Genomic DNA, 22050 nt, shown 5'->3' with positions numbered 1-22050 from the left:
TTTGAAAAATAGTGTATATGATCCTATTTGTAAATTCACTGTGAAATTTCCCAGGCTTTTCTCTGTTTGATTCCTTTTATGGTAATACGTCCTATGGCTCACCGAATCCTTTTGTTTCGCCGGATTTCTATACAGCATGTGAATGGCTTTGATGTAGTAGACTCAGAAAATGGATAAGCACTTATATACCTCTTTTCTGTAAACAAACCAAGGAGAACATTCAGACATTCAGTGTGTGTGTGTGTGTGTGTGTCTTTTTCTTCTGCCCAGTAGGCAGCAAAGCCTGCTGGTAAGCATAATGAGGCACAGCAGACACTTCAAGCAAATCTTTCATCATTTAAAACTTAACAGAACCCTTTAACACATTAATGAAACTTGGAAGATAGTGTTGAATAACAAACTTGACAGAAGTGATTGGGGGAAAAAAAATCATGAATGACCATGATTAAAGATCATTTAAATACTTGGTGACGCTCCATCATAAACACTAGTGACAATAAAATGAAGTCAGCCGATGACCTGAATGTACTGAATGACTAGGTTATTAAATTAAAGGCATTTTGGTATCATATTTTTGATGTGGCTACCCCCTATTTACTTAAGTAGCCAAAAATTCTTAGAGTGACCCAATTTTGGTCCTACTTTTAGGAGTAGGAGTAAGAGCAATTTATCAACATTCTTAAAATAGAACATCACACCAATCTTCATCAAAAATTTTGGAGAGCTCCAGGGGTGTCCTAAATGGTTAAAAGTTGCAAGGAATGCCATTTAGGCCATTCAGAGGAGAATCTTTTTGGGAATATTGAGTGACATGGAGCTCATTAAAAGATAATTGAAATACTTTTCATGACAGATCTTGTGTGGTATGCAACCGTTCTATTAACAAACAGAAACAAAAAGGTAATTGCTAATTCATGTTTTTTTTAGTAACAGATTCAGATGCAAAGATGCAGCTTTCAAACAGTGATGATCTGGGTTTGGCACAGCTGACAACATCAGCAATAATTAATTAAAATTGGCCTACTGGACCATAGATCATGCACAGATTCATACATTTCACCAGCACTCAGCATCAAAAAAAAAAGCGCATGCGAGTTGTTTGCATCATCCATAGTATGACGAGGAGGCTCATATTAACTGAAAACATCATTACAGTATCAACACTCAGGTGGTTATAGGCGCAACACAATCATCAATGTCTACGTTTTGTCTATGTGCACAAAGCTTTCAGACAACTTACAAACAGTGACATCATATACTGTACATTCCTAGGAGCAGTCCTACTCCTCTCTGAAAGTAAGAGTAGCTTCATAAATGACTTTTAATCTCCTACTCTGTGATAAATTGTCCTAAATTATCTTCCAGTGCGATTCCTAGAAGTGATTCCTAGGAGTGGTTTTGAGATTTTTACACGTTGCAATAAATTTCTTTTTTTTTTGGGGGCAATTTCTTTTTAAATGTGCAAGAATACAGATCTCTTTACTGTTCATTCTCAGCCAGCTTGACTATAGCTACATCACGCAGAGATGGACACAGAGGGTGGGCAGTTTGTACTATGTCACACTGGCACACACTCTTAGTGCCAACACCAACCGGTGCACTGCACACAACCAGTTACCACGGCAACAGAATTATAATGGTGGCACCTCTGGTCCCTGTTTCAATGAGACGTAATGATGCTACGGACTCTGCTTCTTGTGCCTTGTGTGTATTTGGGTGTACGTAGGTAGCTCGGGTTAAGCATTTTTATGAATATGATAGTGTATACAGGTGAGTATGCATACATGGGCTAAATTGCTTATCTCCATAACTACGAACTTACCTCCAAATAAAATCACTGCCGTTCCTCTCCTTTCCATCCCTTCCCCCATCCCTCCATCTATTCCCCTCATTCTCCTTTGTGCACTACCCATGTGACTACATTTGGTCTTCATTGGCTGGTGGTGCAAAGACACTGAGTCATCCATCCAATCGACACTGTCGTACCACTCATATAAACATAAGCAAAAGCTGCATGCTTATGAATTAGAACTGTGTCTGTATGCCAGGGAGGAGCAACCCTTCTCCCTCACTTGTGTTTAAACAATCATTGTCTACAGTTATTTTCTTTTTTCTTACCTTCATCATGCTGTGACTTGCACTCGATCTCTCTGCATCATTTCTTAGTCTCAATTCACATGTATGTGGCTGCAGTGCTGGAGCAGAAAACATGGCTGTGACACTGGCACGTAAGTACAACACTCAGCACCACACACAAGGCTGGCATAATTCCTTTCTCATTTTCTAATCAAATTTTAATGTACTGCTGGAATGCAATATCATTTTATTATATAGTCATAATGAGTTCCTATTCATGATACCATGCCAAGTATCAGCACTGCATTTATAGACAAAATTAAGAAAAGGCATTTTTTTCTCATTAAGAGTAAATGTCCGTGTGTGCCGATCTTGGTGAGGAATTTAAGTCTTAAATCTTGGTTTCTCCTTTTGTGTTTCCAAAACCTACATGTATACAACCATTCTCTTTTGATAAAATTTGTAGTGATGTTTGGTACGACTCTTGTTTGTTCTGACATTGTGGTGAGACTAAGTCATTCTGTAAGACATTAGCAAAGAGGCAGATTTTGTAACACTTGTAATTTACTTGGCAATCAGTAACATTTTAGGCTATTAGGCATTTGAGATTTAATATTGATACTGATCAGTCATGCATTAACACGCAAAACACTATGCCCAGTATCGGTAGGTTAAGCTTGTACCAGCTGGGCAGCTCTGGCCCCTTGGGGCATGACTCCACAAGACCGATTGGACTGGAATCTGGGGAATTTGGAGGCTGGGTTAGCACCCTTGGGCTCTTTGCCTGCCGTGCCCTGTGTGGTGCAGGCTATGGTGCACTGGGTGATCTGGTTCAATTCAATTCAATTTAAGTTTATTTGTATAGCGTTTTTAAGGATGGTCATTGTCGCAAAGCAGCTGTACACAATCGAAGGAAAATTATGAAAAAGTGTATGAATCAAAATTATTACATAGTCCCTGATGAGCAAGCCGTGGGCAACGGCAGCAAGGAAAAACTTCCTGAGATGGCAATAGGAAGGAACCCTGAGAGGGACCAGATTCAACAGGAAACACATCCTCATTTGGGTGATATCAGATAGTCGATTAATTCGCAGCCATACTGCTTGTTAGGAGGCTGGAAGTTCAGTATAACAGGAGATGTGTTTAAAGTTAATATGGAGTTCAGTTCATTTGAATTAAGTTAATATGGAGCCCAGTTAATTTTTTTTACCTATATAATTGATGATCAGTGTTAATGTGTAAATATTATGCGTGTTAAATGTTATGGCTGAACAGTGTACTTGTATATATAAAGCCTAAGAAGATTCAACTAATATTATATTTATTTACTTTATGAAAAATTATGATCTTTGCTTTCATTACTTTCTTTCTCCACTGCACACTTGAATATATTGAAGCTGAGAATTGTTCATGTACTAAGCTTTAAAGTGTTTTTACCTAAAATGTATGTTGCATAAACATTTTAATTTTATGCTTTTATGATGTACGTTACTACACATATCTAAGATGTAAAAAAGAAGAAAAAAAAGAGTGTGACATATTGCTGGGAAAATGTCATCAGGATCTTCCTCATAAAGTTTATTGCAAATACTCCTAAAATCGTGACAGAAAATCTAAGACAGACCAGAAGTCAGCTTTATACTGTTGCATGTACAATCTCAGTATTTGTTTTATTGCATGTTGATCTTTTGACTTAATGATGATTGAAGATCGATGACAAGCCTTTCTTTTAAATATCTTTTAGTTCTTCCAACCATATACAGAACTGTATATTATACATTAATAAAATAACAACTGTGACATCATGCCATAATTCTTATATACTGCTGCGTCAACTTATGTGTGCTGGTTTCATGCTTATGGATGATGATGATGATGATGATGATGGCAGTTACAGTGATGAATTTGTGTACATTAGTGTGATTATGTTCTCTTGGGAAAGGTTCTCTTTAGCCATAGATATTCTGCGTGTTCTATATGTTCCCTAGTTCTTTAAAACAGCAGGAAAATGCTTAAAATGTTTAAAAAGACAGAACCCATCCATTGTAATGATTATCGTTAAAAGAGTTCATTGAAATTCAAAAGGTAAATTGATATTTAATTAATAAAAATTATTATAAATATATATATATATAAAAATGATATTTTAAATGGCCAGTATCACTGTGTAAATTGTGTGTAAAATGTTCATGTAGATGGTGATGCTGGAGATACATCAGCTTCTTCTGACTACGACAGCAAAATTTAAAGCCCATCATACCCTTATACTGAAGGTGAAAATGATGAACCAGGATGAATTAAAATCACGTACAATGCAGTAAGTAATTTTTCCTCATCTGTTTGAAAGACTTTGCATGTCAGGAGTTTAAAATAAAAAAATTCTAACATCCAAGACAAAACAATTCGGGTGTAAATTAAGAAAAAATAAATAGTCTATACATGTGTACATATAATAACAAAGCAGTTATTATGCACATTCCAAATAATTTGCCAAATTTTACATAAATAATAAACTTACAGATTATGAACATGCAAAAACATGAACTGAAAAGGTTTTGTATGCTTATACTTATTCTATGTTTCTAGCAGAATTATTCCATTCTCCGATGGCTCAGTAGGTGCAGTTTCTGTACAGAGACCTTTTTTTTTTAACTAGTGGCATGCTTTATATACAGTATGAATATACATATGCCATCCACTTTGCCCAGAACACCCATAGACCTGCACATTTATGCAATTATCTAATCAGCCAAACATGTGGCTGCAGCAAAATGCACATAATCATACAGATTCAGGTCATTTGCTTCAGGTAATCATCACATCAAACATTAGAATGAGGAAAAAGCGTGATCTCAGGTTACATTCAAATTACAAGCCACATTGTTCAATTTCTATTTTTTTGGTCAGATCAGATTTGCATGTCATGATGGTTCACATTCATAATTACACGTGACTTTTATCTCTAATGTGGCGTCTAAGAGGCGTCTGTCCTCTGAAACAGAATGTGTGCGCACATCGATATGTCTTTTCTTGTGTCAAAATATATGGATATATATCTTTGAAGGAGCTCTGAAGGATCACCACAAGTTAGTCGAGCTTCAGACAACAAAAAAAAAGGCAGACAGCTGACTTTAGCTGTTTTAGTAGCTACTGCTAACAGGGCTGCATCCATCCCTTTCTTACGAGCAGAGGCAAAAAGTCGCATGAATTCCAATCTGGCCATTGTCATTCAGGTCACATAAATACATATTGGATATGTATTTGATCTAGGACTGCATAGGAAAGTGTCTCCAATCCGATCAAAAAAAAAAAAAAAATCAGATTTGTGCATTTAAACAGCTCTAAAAAAAATCAGATCTGTCTCACTTTAGGGTAAAAAATTGGATTCGAGTCACTTCAGGCTGGTAATATGGCGTGTTTGTTGGTGTCACACAAACTAGTTAAAGTAGTTTCCAATTTTCCTGGGACACAATCACAGAATCGTGTGGAAAATACATACAAAAACATCCAGGGAATGGTAGTTCTGGGGTAGAAACAGAGGAGAATGGCCAGACTGGTTGGACCACAAAGATCAGCTATGATAAGTCAGTAAAACACTCTTTACATCTGTGATAAACAGAAACAACATCTCAGAACAAAGACCACATCGGGTTCCACTTCTCTCAGCCTAGAACAGGAATCTGAGGTTGATCTTTGTCCAGCCTTTAAATGCCAGTTTGGTAAGCCTGTGCCCCGGTAGTCTCAGGTTCCTGTTCTTGACCAGCAGGAGTCAAGGAAATCTTAGGTACATGATACACATGGCAGTCAACTTCCAGAAAAACTGGATTGCAGCAGACCTTGAATGCTGATTGCACCTGCTTCTGAGGTAACACAAGCCCTTATTCGTGTGTCTTAGGGAGCTACGTGAGAGGCTCCAGCCAGAGGTGGCCGAGCTGATCAAGCAGCAGAGGCTGAACCGGCTGTGTGAGGGCGCCTGCTTCAGGAAGATCAGTGCTCGCCGCAGACAAGGTAAGCCACGCTAACTGTCGCACACTCTCCAGCACACATTCTCAAAAATTGCCAAGATACCAAAGCCACATGTACATACTGTATGGCTAAGGTACAATATATTACAAATGAGATCACGGTGTTGTCTTCCTTTCCCTCTATTTTAGATAAGTTTTTGTACTGTCGACTGTCTCCAAATCACAAAGTACTACACTATGGGGATGTAGAGGATTTATCACAAGGACAAATCCCCCATGAATCTCTACAAGAGAAGTGTGAGCATCTGTGTTTAAATATAAACTTCTTGTACAGTGTATTTCATTAAATTTGTGATGCAAATTTCCTGCCATAACAGACACTTATCTCACAGTATCCAAAAAAAAAGCTAATTGTATTCTCTTCAGAAGAAAGTTTTATTTATACCTGAAAGTGGGGATTTTCATACTTTAATAATACCTAATTTAATACTTTAACACCTATTAGGGGTGGTTTGTGGTTTAGTGGTTATCACTGTGGCCTTGCACGTCCACGTTTCGGGTTTGATTCCTACCTCAGGATCTGTGTGCATGAGGTTTGCATGATCTCCCCGTGCTTGGTGGGTTTCCTCCGGCTTTCCTTCCACAGTCAAAAGACATGCAGATTAGGCTAATTGGCGTTTCTAAATTGCTCATAATGTGTGAATATGTTTGTGAATGTTGACTGTTGGAGGTTCTACCACAGTTGTGAAAATAGGAATAAATACAGTGATTGTGATTGTCCTTCCCAGTCCCTAGTTGGACTACAGAGTTTCCTAGATGGATGGATGTAATACCGTAAAGGATATAAGCTTTACATATACGTTACATGCATCTTTACCACGCCAATGAAAAGGACAATATCTTTTAGTACCCTTAGTTCAGTACTATTTTCTGAGAGTGTGTTCTAACAGAATCTTCCTCCTCATGTCTCACTTCAGTAACAGTAGCAGATATCAAGACAGTGATAACTGGGAAAGATTGTCCTCACGTGAAGGATAAAGGAGCACTAAAACAAAATAAGGTATGTTTTTAAAGAGCTTATCCAACTCAAAGATAAACGAGGCCCAAATTATTGCTTCAAATGAGTTCCATGAGGAAGGAGACACAAATCAATGATTGACACGACATTGGCCAGTGGACTTAAATGTGCCTAGAAAAGACAGTTCAAAACGTATAAGTTGCAAGGAACCTGGTATTGGACCAGACAGTAATCACAGCTACAGTATGATCATTTCAACTCTGAAACTAATCTGCAATTTGTTTTAACCCACTTTTTCATGCAACTTTACTGCTTACTTCATGATACCCTCTGAAGTTAATTTGCTGTCCCAGGAAGTGGCTTCAGAGGACACATGCAATAGTGACAGGGCTGCCATCTGGCATGGTGCTGTCCCTTAAGAAACAAGTAATAATAAGCACAGTGGGGTATGATTAGAGGTCAAAAAGAAATCTAATGTGAATTCATTATTACTTTTCTGCTCTGCAGGAGGTGCCTGAGCTTGCCTTCTCCATTTTATATGATTCTGATGAATATTTGAACTTCATTGCTCCAGACAAGTATGAGGTAACACCTTTTAGGTTTGTTTGTATAAAATCTGAACTTCACTTACCCCTAATCCCACAGGAGGGGTACAGGTTTACTAGTCCCACTATTGCAATTACAGTATACAGTATAGCCAAAGGATTGTGGACAACTGACAATCACACCCATATGTGGTTCTTCCCAAAAAGTTGGAAGCCCACAATTATATGTCTATATGCTTTAAAATTGGAATGTCTCTTTGCTGGAAATAAAAGGCCCAGACATATTCTGGCATGATAATCCCCCTTTGCAAAACATAAAGGTTTATAAAGGCATGGTTTGCCAAGGTTGGTGTGGAGAACCTCAAGCCCTGACCTCAACTCAACTGAACAACATTGGATTGAACTGAAAACCTGCCAGCACCCCAGGTCTATTTATTCATCATCTTCCTGAGCTGGCAGTTGAAGTTGCCCTAGATGATACACTGGATGCTTCATGTGTCCCTCCTCCTTAACGATTTCTGTCCATGCTATGCTGTTGGTTGCGATGACCTTTACATTGAACACTCTTTGGTTTATGGTGTCAAGTTTTGTACCTTCCAATCACATAGTCGTTGGTGCCATAAAAGTTGGTACGGAATCCAGTTGGGGTCCTTTCAGGAGCTGTGTCTAAACCACCGTAAATACTTTGTTTAAATCATCTCATCATGTGTCGGCTGTGTGTCACAGCACATTCTGATGTCTTTGTTCCAGATCCAAATCATCACATTTGTAAGACCTCAAGCTTCTTGAGTCTCGGATTTATAGTGTAGATTGGCAGGATCAGTATTGGTTTTTTTTCCATAGCACCACTTGCTGCTGTTGAGGCCACTTTCTTTTGTTTAACATTTCTTTTCTGACATTAGTACCTGACCTCGCTAATGTTCTTGCGGCTGAATGAGCACACTTTCCCAAAATCTCCAAAATCTAATGGAAACCCTTCCCAGTGGATTTAAGGTTGTTCTACAACAGAGAAAGGGGATAACAACCTGAAATGGTATTTTTAAAAAACAAATAGGGATGTGATGGTCAGGTGTCCACAAGTGTCTGGACTATGGTACATACATATCCAATTCATTTTACAATAAAAATGCCTAATGATTAAGAAGAAAGTAATTGACCATGTAGTCTGATGTTTCTTGAAACACTCTCTTTTTTGAAAAACAATTGTTTTTTGTTTTTATTGCTCATCAGTATTGCATCTGGACAGATGGCTTGAATGCTCTATTGGGAAAAGAGATGACCAGTGAACTCACCAAGTCAGATATGGATACACTGGTGACCATGGAGATAAAGCTCCGCCTCTTAGACCTTGAGAATGTCCAAATTCCTGAAGTTCCACCCCCTATACCCAAAGAACCAAAAGATTATGACTTTGTATATGATTTCAGCCAACTACACACTTGAGAGGCATTGCTTCACAGCTGTTGGACTGTAATGTATTTAATCTTGATTCTCGGCTGATCGACAGCATCGGCCAAGTCATAAGAAAATGTCTCCATTTCCTGGTGAAAGGAAATTTTAATCAAAAAGGTTTGGAAAAGGCGTTGGCTGGGATACTATCACTGATTTACAAACCTTCTCAAAAATACTGTTTGTAATACTGATTCATTGATTTTCCCTGCCATCCTAAGGGCTGTATCAATACTTTATTAGCCTACAGTATGTGATATTTTTAAGATGAACACTATATGGCCAAGAGTCCTGAGTAAATTTAACTACAGACTTCAGAAAAAGAACTTACCAGATGTAGCTATTCCTAAGCAGAAACATAAGCAATAAATACCAATTTAAAACAAATATACGATATATATGGCGTTTGTTTTATTTTTTAATTGGATATTATGCAACCATGTCTATTTTAATTTTTAAAAAGCTGACAGTAATTGTTATTATTATATATTAATTATTATATTATACAGTTTAAAAAAGAAAAGAAAAATGAGCAAGTGTTGTAATTTCCCAAAGAAGATTTGCAGCCAGTTTTAATTGTCTTCTGTTTAAAAAAACAACACAGTACTGCTCTACACTATTAATTTCTTCTTCTGTGCTGTGGCCACTTGTGTAAAGTTTGTGATATACAATGATCTCACTGAATCAGGACATGGTGTTGAATTGTGTGTTCAAACCGCATTGAAATGCAGGGTGTGACGTGATTGCCAATTACATTACTTTAAAGAGAAGGAGGTACCATTTTGTTGACATTTGATGGTTTTTAATATTCATGTACCAATTAAACTTAATATATATATACATGCAAATGGCCCTCATCTCCTTTCTTCTTTTATACAACACTGGTTAGGGCAGGATATAATTTATTTTTACCCAAAAATCAGCTTGGGTTTTTGTGGAATTTCTTGCATGTGGGATTCCTCCGGAGTCTCTGGTCTTCTCCCACCTCGTGATAACAAATTAATATAATATAACAGTAAGTAGATGGATTTTCTACATTTATTGCCTGTGGGATGTGAGTGTATGTACATGGTGTCCTGTGATGGATACGCTCTGAATGCACTACAAGTCTTGCCAGGATAAAACACATACCAAAATTGAATTAATGAAAGCATCAATAAATATTGTAAATTTACTAGTAATGCGTACATTTGAATAAACCTAAAGCTTCTACAAAGTCCTGTACTATCCATTGTACATGGAAACATTGGTTCTTGAGAGATTAGTCAATACACAGCAGGGCCGTGCGGAGACGTTTAAAGGGGCGGGTGCTCAAAGTTAAAAAAAGATAAAACAGGCTGAATAACAACTCACATTTATGCCAAATCTAATATGGAATTGCATCATACTGTATGACTGTCATCGGGTGGGGACAATGCAAAGCAAATGCAGTGCTTATTAAATGTTTAAACTGTAAAGATTTACTGCTGTAAAATCAACCTTTTATCTAATTTGAAATATAAGCTTTTATCATCTGTTACTTAATATATTTTCTTAAAAAACAGTGTTTTTTTGAATATCATAAATATAATAAACCATAATTATGTGGATATCCATATTAGATTGTTTTAGTGAAATAAAAGCCCTCCAGAAAAGAGGGGAAAAGTCCTGTAACTTACTTTAAAACAAAACATGTTCCCTAAAAGGGTGGACAGAGCTACAGACCCCCTGTAACACCCTTGCCAGTTAGCTAGCAGTTAATGACCACCACTACTTGTGCAGTTCATAAAAAGACAGGTAATGTTTGTCCTGCTGTTGCACAAACAGCACGCTCATTTATTTCAATTCATTTGTTGTTATAGACTATAGTGTGCGTGGAACCCTATTTACTGTTTTGTTGCAGTTTGCACCTTCCAATTAATTGCCTGCTTCTCCTCTAGCTCCGCACCACTCAGCCTGTAGAAAATGTGCGTGCACTTTGTAAGCTCGTACCCGGCTCGTAACGAGCGCGCTCTGCCCTCAAGGGCGAGCATTGGTTAATGGCAGTCATGTGACTGATGCAAGCCAGATCCTTTTATTTAGCAAAATTGAGATTAATATTAACATTTTATAGTTGAGGCATCCTGAAGGAAAGGGGTGGGCGCTCAAGCACCCCCCCCCCCCCCCCCCCCGCCACGTGCCTGATAAACAGGTAATATTGATGCAGCTGACATAATGAGCTATATTGAGTGAAAACGTTGTGCTCAGGTACTCAGGCTAGGATGCAGGTTTACAGTCCAACAAGACCATGACCGGAAGCACAACACCAAGATAACAGAGGAGTGGCTTCAAAACCATTCCTCTGTGAAAGAGTCGAGACCTGAACCCAAGAGAGCATCTCTGGAAAGAACTGAAAACAGCTGCACCCTGACCCTACACATTCAACCTTGTTGAACTTGAATGATTCTCCCAAAAAGAATGGAAGAAAAGAAAGGTGTGCCAAGCTTTATTAACTTCATTCATGAGCAGACTTGAGGCTATCATTGCTGTCAAAGGGGCTTTGACCAAGTACTAAATAAGGGGTCTGAATACTTATGTAAATTGAACATTTCTTTATTTTAATAAATTAATGAAACACTCTTTTTTTACTTTGTAATTATGGGGAATTGTATGCAGATGATGTGGGGGGGGGTACATTTTACATTTACATTTTAAGGTGAGTGTGAAACACAACAAAATGTAGAAAATGTAAAAGGGTAAAAAAAAACTGAAAACTAACAGCTTGCTTTTTTTGGCGCATTAACTATGATGATCAAAAGATATCTTTATGACTTTACTTGAACATAACATTCTTGAACATATTGTAAGCTCTTAAACTAGAGTTCACAGTATAAAGTAAATCACAGCATTAGCTTTATGGCCATTCAAACACAACTGTATGCAATACCAAATATAAAATATATAATAATAATAATAATAAGTATATTATTAAAACTAGTACATTCTATAATTACCCACTAATAAAAAAAAAAACTTGTACCTGTGCTCCCCACTTTATCTCAACCAGTTTTTTTTTTTTACAACCCATATTTATGATTAATGTTTCTTTAGATTTTATGTCTGTTTTATACCAACCTTAAATTATTTAGTCTAGCCTGGTAATACAGTTAAAGTCAAATGTTTACACACACTTAGGTTAAAGACATAAAAAATAATGATTTTTTTTAGCACTGTTCTTTGTTGCAGGCCTACAAATCTGACTCGGTTACACCAGTTCTTTCAGGAGGAAATGGCCAAAATTCCAGCATCTTATAAAAGGGTCCCCGCAGCTCTTATCCGATGTTACACAATTTAAAGGCAAATTTTAATACTGTATCACACAAAGATAATCCGAGTAAATACAAAAAGCTGTTTAACCCTTGCTTGCACTATGTGGGAAAAGTAATTGAAAAAGTAATCCCCCCAATGCCAGACCTGTTGAATCAAGAAAACATTTAAATCGAACCCATCTGACAAAGTGAAGCACAATAAAAGAAGCAATACGGTTTAAAGAACAAATCAAGAATCAAAATCAACAGAAATGAGAAACGAAAACAGATGAGAAAGTAATTGACATGTATCAGTCTGGAAAGGGTGGCCAAGCCATTTCTAAGACTTTTGGGACTTCAGCAAACCATTGTTCAAATTAGGTTTGGACAGCTTTTTTATTCCTTAATAAATGAAATAATCAAATACTTTTTCACGGCAAACATTACTGTAAAACATCAAAACAGTTATGGATATTTATATTATTTTATTTTTTTTAAAGATTTTCAAATTAATTCAAGGTCATAGTGACCAATGCCTTTATGTTTTATTTGCTGCTACATCCATGTGCTTTGCTACTTATTTTGCCACTGTTGTCTGTAGTGTGCAGTGTGTTTAATTAGTAGAGGTTAATCACATCACTAAAATTTTAGATGTGAAAATTACTTTAATTATTTTGTATCTATGTATATATATCATATTCCATATAATATTTAGCCAACAGGCTAACTTATGAATATGGGAGTTTTATTTTATTTATTTTGACTAAGTACACATCTGTGAGAATCCCATAGAGATGATGTATACACAATACTGTGAAAACCTATTTCCTGATATAGGACACACCTACAGATAAGTGACAAATTGAAGAAAAAGATGATTGAATTTTTTTTTTTTTTGTTTTTCCCCAGGATGACCATGTACCCAAACCTCAAATAAACACTAAAGTAATGTGTAAAATAGCATCTAATACCACCATTAAACTACCAATTGAGCGGAATCTTTGGGAAGAACACTGTCACTTTCTCCAGCACAGTTCTGGAGACATGTCAAATCTCTGCCAGGGCTCTCAAAGACACTTTGTTTCCAATCTGTATGTGAGGCACTGTAGTGATGCAGAACAGTGTTCGATGTTGTGTGCGTGTATGTTCTACTCAAGGTCACACATCAGGGCTTTTTGGTAAACACTTCCGATAAGGAGTTTCCCTCGGTATGGAGTAGCCACTGAAGATCCTATGAGCACGCTGCCATTATCAGAGTACACTTGAGTCACCACTGGCTCGTCGGAGTGGATATTCTGAATACGAATGACCTAAGACAGAAAAATATTATATATAAAAAGACAAATTCTAGAAAGTATATGTCATTTACAGAATATAAAATAAAAAAAAAAATTATCAAAACAAGGGATATGTTATTAAAAATAATAATAATTCCATAAAATGTTGCATTTCAAAAAGTTTAGCTCTCAATGTGCATTAATATATTATAAAAGATATATGCAATATATGAACTTATAATTACATGTTCAATATTCAACACACTGTTTTAACACACTGATATAATACTGTGATTCAGTATTGTATAGAGTTTTGCTTCTAAAATATAAAACATTCTTTTAAGTCTTATTTAGCAAAGAGAATACAAAAATATATTAATAAATTGTTCATACAAGCATTTAAGAATAAGATGAAATCAATTATATTCACATACTGTACACCTTACAGCACAGTTACATTTACATTTGGGCATTTGGCAGACGCTCTTATCCAGAGCGACTTACATTTTTATCTCATTATACATCTGAGCAGTTGAGGGTTAAGGGCCTTGCTCAAGGGCCCAACAGTGGCAACTTGGTGGTTGTGGGGTTTGAACCGTAGTCCAATGCCTTGGACACAGGCAGGATACAGCACCCCTGGAGCACATAGGGTTAAGGACCTTGCTCAACGGCACAACAGAGGTAACTTGGCAGGGCTGGGACTCAACCTCCCGACCTTCCGAACAGATACTCAATAACCTACAGCCTTAAGCGTACAAGCGTTTGTACCGCTGGTCATAGATATTTGTCAAAGTCCAATTATTTAACAAATGATGAGCTTCCAATCATGAGACTGGTAATGAGGTACTGCAATTTATTTCCCCTTATTCAATTTATACACTAATTTATTTTATGTCAATTAAGTTTCTTTGATTTAGTTTTTTTTTTCCCCCACCCAGGAGTCACCTTTTTGTATTAGGCAAGACACGCTCTTAATAGTGGCTGTTAATAAAACACCAAACTCTCTTTTTCTGATACCAAGTAAAGCAAAGGGACTAAAATATTTTCAGTGGAAGTGTTCCTGCAGTTATTTTAAAGGTATGCAATATTTCACATTGGACTGCTTTCTGAACAATGGACAATTTTAAAGCTGGTGACTCGACTACATCCTGAAGTTATGAATGATGCTATTTTTAAAATGACTTTAAGGTTAGTATGTGCCCAGGATGTACCAGTGTGTTTTTCCATGACTTTTTCTTGTTATTAATAGTACCTAATGTCATCAAGTGAGTAATATAACCAGAAATAACCTGCACAGATTGTAACAGGCTGCACTTAACACTGTTTTAATTTAATTAAAAAAAAAAAAAAAAAAAAAAATACTGCTGGGAAGTCCGAGACCATCAGAGCTTATATGGAACTCTAGACATGAGAAAAAGCGTGGGATGTTGCCAGAGTATTTAAATAGAGCAACCAGGTGCTAGGCCACTAGTACTTGCTTTATTTAAACCCCTCCCGCTAGCAATTTTCTCCCAAAAGCAAAAAAAAGGCTTCTTGATATTTTTTCCTGTGCAGCTAAATAAAAGTTAATGCTATGTAAACGTTAAAGACTTTATTAAGAGTTTAAAAAGGTAGTAGTAGTGGCGAACAAACCACAAAAAACAACAAAATGGCTAACCGCCAAGTGCTAACCTAGCCTTACTTAACTGAACATTAAGAATTTCGTTGTGATTCGTTGTGTGTCTAAAATATACAAAAAATAAATTGGTTGCTACTGAAAAAAAAAAAATCACTTTTTTCTGTATTTTTTTTTCTCATCTTGTTAGAACATCAGAGTAAGGGTTTCCGGCATCTGCATTCTGATTGGCTAAGAAATTGCAAGTCAGGACAATTTATTTAAAACTACATTCACTGAAATGGCACACTTTAAAAAGGAGTGAGACCAAGAAAATCAGACATGTCAACATGCAGGATCTTAAACATTAACAGACACACACCAAAATGTTCACAGGGCTGAGGAGGACATCAGAGATCCCTAACTAAAACAATCAAACCTGTTTAATGAACTTAGTTGACATGTTCACACCACGCACTGCACCACGTTCCCTCCGATCCTCCAGCACTGCGCGCCTCATTCCACCATCTCTCAGGGATCAAGGGCTCTTTTCTGTTCTGGCACCTAGGTGGTGGAATGAACTTCCTCTAGATGTCCGTACAGCTGAGACTTTGACTATCTTTAAACGATGACTCAAGAGGCATCTGTTTCTCCAGTACTTGAATTAACAAACCCAAAAAAAAAAAAAAAAAAACTCTACCCAGTTGTGTTGGACTCATGGCACTTAGTTATTAACCTAGTTAACCCAGTGTAAGTATGTATCCAATGATGTAAACTTTAAAGCACTTTTTGTAAGTCGCTCTGGATAAAAGCGTCTGCCAAATGCCTAAATGTAAATGTAAGTTTTAGGACAGCACAGATATTTTTTTATATATTAAATATCACAATAAAACAATATATTTGTCAAACTGTTTTCATTGCCATTTGAAGTTTTTTAGGTATTGCTACACTGTGAAATAAAAAATATATATTATTGGTGTATTTTTACAACGGTTAATTCCGTCCAAGTAAATTAATTGGACATGAGTGCTGATATTCAGTATAACAGCACTGAGCCTTTTAACCATATGTATCACTCTTTCACAGGTGATCAAATCAGAGGCATCATTTCCATTCAATTTATAGAGAGACATGCCCCCTTAACTTTTCCAGATTACATGGCAATCTTTTTAAGGTATTTGGTTCATTTCCACTGGAGAGCGCTGTGTGGTATCAGCAAGTAGACCTGTCACCAGCACAGCTGTAGGAGTCAGGCAAAGATATAAAGAGCTGATAGACTACTGTTACAATAGGACTGTGTTATCGTCAAGTGTGAGGTATGAATACTGTAACCAATCTCAGCTCATGGCATGACAACAGTATGACTAACAAAAGCGTAAATTACCAATAGTATCAGGAATTCGGTTTAGTGTTAATGTTACTGTGTTGCCTTCGCCATCACTAATTTATTTGTCACATTTGTAAAACTTTTAAAAGACAATCCACAGCAATTGTGCCCCTTTAGTCAAAAAAGCACTGCCTCTGGTTCCAAGCTTAATGCTAATTGCCAGCTTACCGCTAGGTCTACCTGTCATGGAGGGACTCATGTTGGTGGAGCCAAATAACTGATTAAATACTTTTTTTTTTTTTAAATCATAAATTTGTAGAACTGTGTATAAAAGCAATATTGCACTTGAGGTCGTGCTGTGGTACAGAATTTTCTTCTCGTGCGATATTGCTTAACTGTGAGTCAAAACTCCTTCCACTCGTGAATAAAGAACATATACTGTATGAACATGTATTTTCCACAGACATACCTCTGATCCAGGTGGATCATTTGGATCACGTAGAAAAAATTTAACTCCATTTGGGTGGCAACCCATCCACAAGTCTCCAGTTTTACTCTCCACTTCAATATTGTCACACAGGGAGCCTACGGCAACTTCCTGTACACCAAGAACATAACAGCTTTTAAACAACATAATTCAATAAGTGCACGCGAAAGTACTGTAAATAGGGTTGTCTGTGCATATTCATGTCTTCATGCATATTCCTCACAGCTTAGGCATACCTTCACACGGGACAGTACATTGTCTTTCTGGATGATCAGCACAACGATTTGGTGATTCATTAAATCGGACACATACAAATGCCTGGACGAAAAGAAAAAAGTTTTAAATCACTTGTGTTGCAAATTTCTTTTTCTTTTTTTTTTTTTAAGTTTCCCCAAAGACTTACTTTCTGTCAGGGGAGATGTTGATTCCATTGGCCCCGAAAAATCCTCCTGCCACCTCACGAACTGCTTCAGGACTATAATACACCACATTACACCAGGGCAGAGAGAACAGCATTTCCGGAAGCTTCAGGTACTCGTTGGTGAAGTAGTGGTCATTAGTGGCGTAAAAATTCTCCACTCCTACAGCTACAATGTCATTCACACTAGCAGATTTTACAAGAAAAGATGTACAAGAATTCATTAATAGATTTCTACCACAAAACATATATATACACGTGTCCAGCATACAGTATAGTGAAAAGTCTGTTTGTATTTAGGATGGACATACTTATGCAGCAACTCATGCTTTATAGTCTTCATGTGAACTAGAGTATTCTCCTCTTCGATATACTGAAATATCTCAACCTGGCTGTTGTCATGTGGATGATTCACCACAAATAAATATCGAGAGCCATCTGCAACAGGATCATTTCATAACACTGCTTTTGATAGAGTGGGAAGTATTAAAGAATTATGAAATAAACATGCCGAAATACCTTCATCTGTATATACACTGATTCCATGTGGGCCAAAAGAAGCTGCATCAAAGTCCCCCTTAATGTGGAGCTCTGTAGGATCTTTTCCAGAGGCCAGATTGAGCACATAGATCTTTCCAGGTGCATCAGAAAGACGAGGCATTCCTGGATACTTCAGGCCCTATGGTTGTTGAATTTGAACACATTATAACTAATGAAAATTCTATTAAAACACATGAATGTAACAGCAACAGTAAATAACAACCAACAATAACTAACAAGGTTAAACTGTTACATGTATTCACACACACACACTGGCCACTACATTAGGTACACCTTGCCAGTACAGGTTTTTGCCTTAATTCTTTGTGGCATAGATTCAACAAGGTTCAAACCTTCCTTAGCGATACTGGTCCATGGTGACATGATAGCATCACGCAGGTGCTGCATACCCACAATGCAAATCTCCTGTTCCACCACATTGCAATGGTGCTCTGTGACTGTGGAGGCTGTTTGATTTCTGTGAACTTATATTAAACCGTTTTATGATTATTTTAGCCCTTTATCCTGTGGTCATAAGGGGATGGACATAAAAGGCAACAGGGGGGGTGAGCAACAATACACAATACAACATTTAAACAATGCTCAACTAGTGCTAATGGGCCCAAAGTATGCCAAGAAAATATATTCTACACCATTACACCATCACCAGCCTAAACCATTGGTATAGGTAGGATGGATCCATGCTTTCATGTTATTGGAGCCAAATTCTGACCCTACCATCCAAATGTGGCAGCAGAAATCGAGACTTATCAGAACAGCAATCTTCTATGGTCTAATTTTGGTGAGCCAATGTGAACTGTAGGCTTAGATACCTGCTCTTAGCTGACAGGTATGGCACCCAGCATCTTCTTCTGCTGCTGCTGTAGTCCATCTGCTTCAAGGTTTGACATGTTGTCTCCCCAGAGATGCTCTTCAGCATACCTCTACCTCTTGTAATGAGATGTAATTTGAGTTACTGTTGTCCTTCTATCAGCTTGAACTGGTCATTCCCCTCCTACCTCTTCCAAGGCTTTTTTCCGCCCAGAGAACTGCCACTCACTGGATATGTTCTCTTTTCAGATCAATCTCGGTAAACCCTAGAGATTGTTGTGCATGAAAACCTCAGCAGGTCGGTGGTTTTGTAAATACTTGCATACCAGCCTGTATGACACCAACAACCTCACAGATTTAAAGCCATTTAAATTACCTTTCTTCCCTATTCTGATGTTTTGTTTGAATTTCAGCAGATTGCCTTGACCATGTTTACAAGCCTAAATGCTTTAGATTGCTGCCATCTCATTGGCTGATAGATATTTGCGTTGATACAAGTAGTTGAACAGGTGAACCTAATGAATATGTGTATATATAAATATGTATATACATATTCAGAACAAAAACTTTAAATATCCCAGAATATGCTTTATATTTTCAATTATTCAGAATAGGAAATCTTCTGCTTTGATGACAGTTATGCACACTCTTAGCCATCCTCATGATCCTCATAATCACCTGAAATGGTTTTTCAACAATCTTAAAGGAGTTCCGAGAGGTGCTAAGTACTTGTTGACTGCTTTTTTTTTCACTCTCTGATCCAACTCATCCCAAATGATCTTAACTAGATTTAAAGCGAATAACAGGTGTGATAGCAAAAAAAAATAAATAAATAAAAAAATCTTTCATTTTTGTGAAGCTGCTTTGAGACAATGACCATTGTTAAAAGTGCTATATAAATAAAATTTAATTGAATTGAATAGCATATCGCTGCAAAATGCTGTGGTAGCCATGCTGGTTAAGTGTGCCCTTCATTTTTACTGTCACCAAAAATGTCACCGGCAAAGCACCCTCCATCTCTTTTTAAGAACTGATTTAATGTCTATTCGTGTGATTTTTGGCCCAAGCAAGTCTTTCCTGTTTGTTGTTTTTAGTAAAGAGTTTCTTAGCCACCATTCGATCATGAAGGCCTGACTCACGCACACACTGATCTTGAAATATGTTGCCATTTAAACTCTTAAAAGCATTTATGTGAGCTCTAATCTGAGCTGCCATACTGTATTTCGGCGGTCTCTGAAGCTGGCAATTTCAATCCTATGCAGCAGAGGTAGCTCTTGGTCTTCCTTTCCTGGGATGGTCCTCACAAACGCCTGTTTCATTATAGCGTTTGAGGGTTTTCGTGACTGCATTTGGGGATACATTTAAAGTTCTTGCGATTTTTTGTATTTATTGACATGAATTTCGTACTTGACATAATATGGATTTTGTACAGTATTTGTAGTAGCACTAATTAGGCTACTGTACCCACCCATCAAAGATAAATGTAGCTACTTTGATCAAGTGCTGTTTAACACTTTTTTGTTTCATAATTTGGATGTCTTCATTATTGATGTACAATATTGAAAATAATAAAAAATAATACAAAATTACTGAAGGAGAGAGTGTGTTCAATCTTTTGACTCGTAGTATATAAAATATATGATTATATACTGAATTTTTTTAAATAAATGTTATTAAACATGTTTAAAAATATTGTGTGTAGAATAACAACATACAGTGCTTATGACAGCCAGCCTATATTCAATTACGGTGATGTCTTCAGCTCCAATCTCTGCAAATAGAAACAATACTTTCTAATAATTTCTAATACAGTATAACAATGTTGTATTCTTAAATACGATTGGTGAAAATGTAATTTTTACAGCAGCTTTGTCAAACATTCTAACAATAATGCTTATCAGAATTATATTGATTACAGTAAGCCCCTACATATGAACAAGCTCTGTTCCAAGAGAGATCTAACTTCCGCTATTGAACATGTGCAAAGGCATGTTTGTATCTATGAGAGTTCATAACTCAAATGTTCATATGTAGGGGACATACTGTATTCTAGTATAACTGATACGATGAGTTTTGTAAGGAAATGTTTATTTAGCATTTTATTTAAAAGCTCTTTTCAATGGCAGAGCTTTGTAAACCGGTGTGGGACTTTGCAATCTCTCTGTAACAACACCATCTCGGTTTTATGCCTTCATTCACAAGATGGCATCACAAGTCCATGAATTCTTCACAAGTCCCAATTTGAATCACTTTAACATTCATGAAGTAATTACTGAAAGGAGAATGTCTATGTAGTAGATAATAAAAATTGGCCGTCAAATAGCTGAGGTAGTTTTATTAACTATGACCAACAAAAACCACATTCAGTCCAGGTTTGTCTGACTCCTGAGTAATAACAGTATTTCCTGTAATTCTGAGTTGATTTACCTAGTAAAGTTGCCTACACTTACCTAATCCTTTTATCAGCTCACAGTTAGGAAGGTGATTTTGGGTAAGTTCTCGAAAACCCAAAGCTGTATTTCTGCAGGAAACAAACATTATTATGCACCACCTAATATTATAACAAATTATTATATTGTCATATTATGTTGCAGTAATAACAGATGAAAACCTGACACTATCATGCTAGGCTTTGATATGATAAAACTTATAACCATACAAACAAAAACAAATAAACAAACAAAAACAAACAAAATAAAAAAAGCTTCACCTGTGAGCTAGGTATACAACCCAGCTGTATATTAACACAAAGCTCACACACAGTCCACATCAGATCAACATGCGCATTATTATTAACCATTAATTATGGAATTTATTTTTGCATTAAAATAAGTTAGTGAATTGAGCAGTCAAAGCAATAAAACCTGTCTCACGCTAGATTTAATTTAAAATAAAGTACTCTAAACCAACCTTAGTGCATAAAATCGCTCTCCAATCAGTAGCGCTAAAACTGCCACCACAACCGAGAGTACTACTAACTTTCCCATGTTGTTTTGTATATTGTTTACACCACTTAAGTTATGGCGCTACTTCTGAAATGGCGCCACCGTTGGAAATGATTCGGTTCTCTCGAAAGAACCGTTTAAGTAAACGACAGGTTTCGATTCGTTTGATTCACCACCCAAATCTATTAACGTTCCACATAATATAAAGCAAATAGACTAAATAAAAAGCTTCGTTTACAATCTTACATTGTACTTTACGTAGCGTAGGAACTATTTAAAACCATTTGAGTTCACATTTCCAATTCACAGCCC

At 36.8% G+C, this 22050-nt stretch overlaps 2 protein-coding genes across 2 annotated transcripts; one reads left to right on the top strand and one right to left on the bottom strand.

Moving 5' to 3' along the window:
• Positions 1 to 2008: 2008 nt before the first annotated feature.
• si:dkey-56f14.7 (engulfment and cell motility protein 1) lies at positions 2009 to 9901 on the top strand. The gene is made up of 7 exons (XM_053495063.1): positions 2009 to 2228; positions 4272 to 4393; positions 5972 to 6084; positions 6231 to 6338; positions 7019 to 7101; positions 7567 to 7644; positions 8835 to 9901. Exons 2-7 carry the CDS (start codon positions 4272 to 4274, stop codon positions 9045 to 9047), a joined length of 717 nt encoding a protein of 238 aa, XP_053351038.1. The 5' UTR covers positions 2009 to 2228; the 3' UTR covers positions 9048 to 9901.
• Positions 9902 to 11608: 1707 nt separating this feature from the next.
• LOC128520928 (serum paraoxonase/arylesterase 2-like) lies at positions 11609 to 21844 on the bottom strand. The gene is made up of 9 exons (XM_053495379.1): positions 21704 to 21844; positions 21244 to 21314; positions 20509 to 20564; positions 17942 to 18101; positions 17734 to 17860; positions 17408 to 17608; positions 17241 to 17322; positions 16987 to 17115; positions 11609 to 13629 (listed from the first exon to the last, which is right to left on the bottom strand). Exons 1-9 carry the CDS (start codon positions 21778 to 21780, stop codon positions 13468 to 13470), a joined length of 1065 nt encoding a protein of 354 aa, XP_053351354.1. The 5' UTR covers positions 21781 to 21844; the 3' UTR covers positions 11609 to 13467.
• Positions 21845 to 22050: the final 206 nt, after the last annotated feature.

The sequence above is a fragment of the Clarias gariepinus genome, chromosome 4 (assembly GCF_024256425.1).
Source record: "Clarias gariepinus isolate MV-2021 ecotype Netherlands chromosome 4, CGAR_prim_01v2, whole genome shotgun sequence".
Lineage (NCBI taxonomy): Eukaryota > Metazoa > Chordata > Actinopteri > Siluriformes > Clariidae > Clarias > Clarias gariepinus.
Note: the sequence above shows the minus strand (reverse complement) of the source record. Positions and strands in the feature narration are given on the sequence as shown.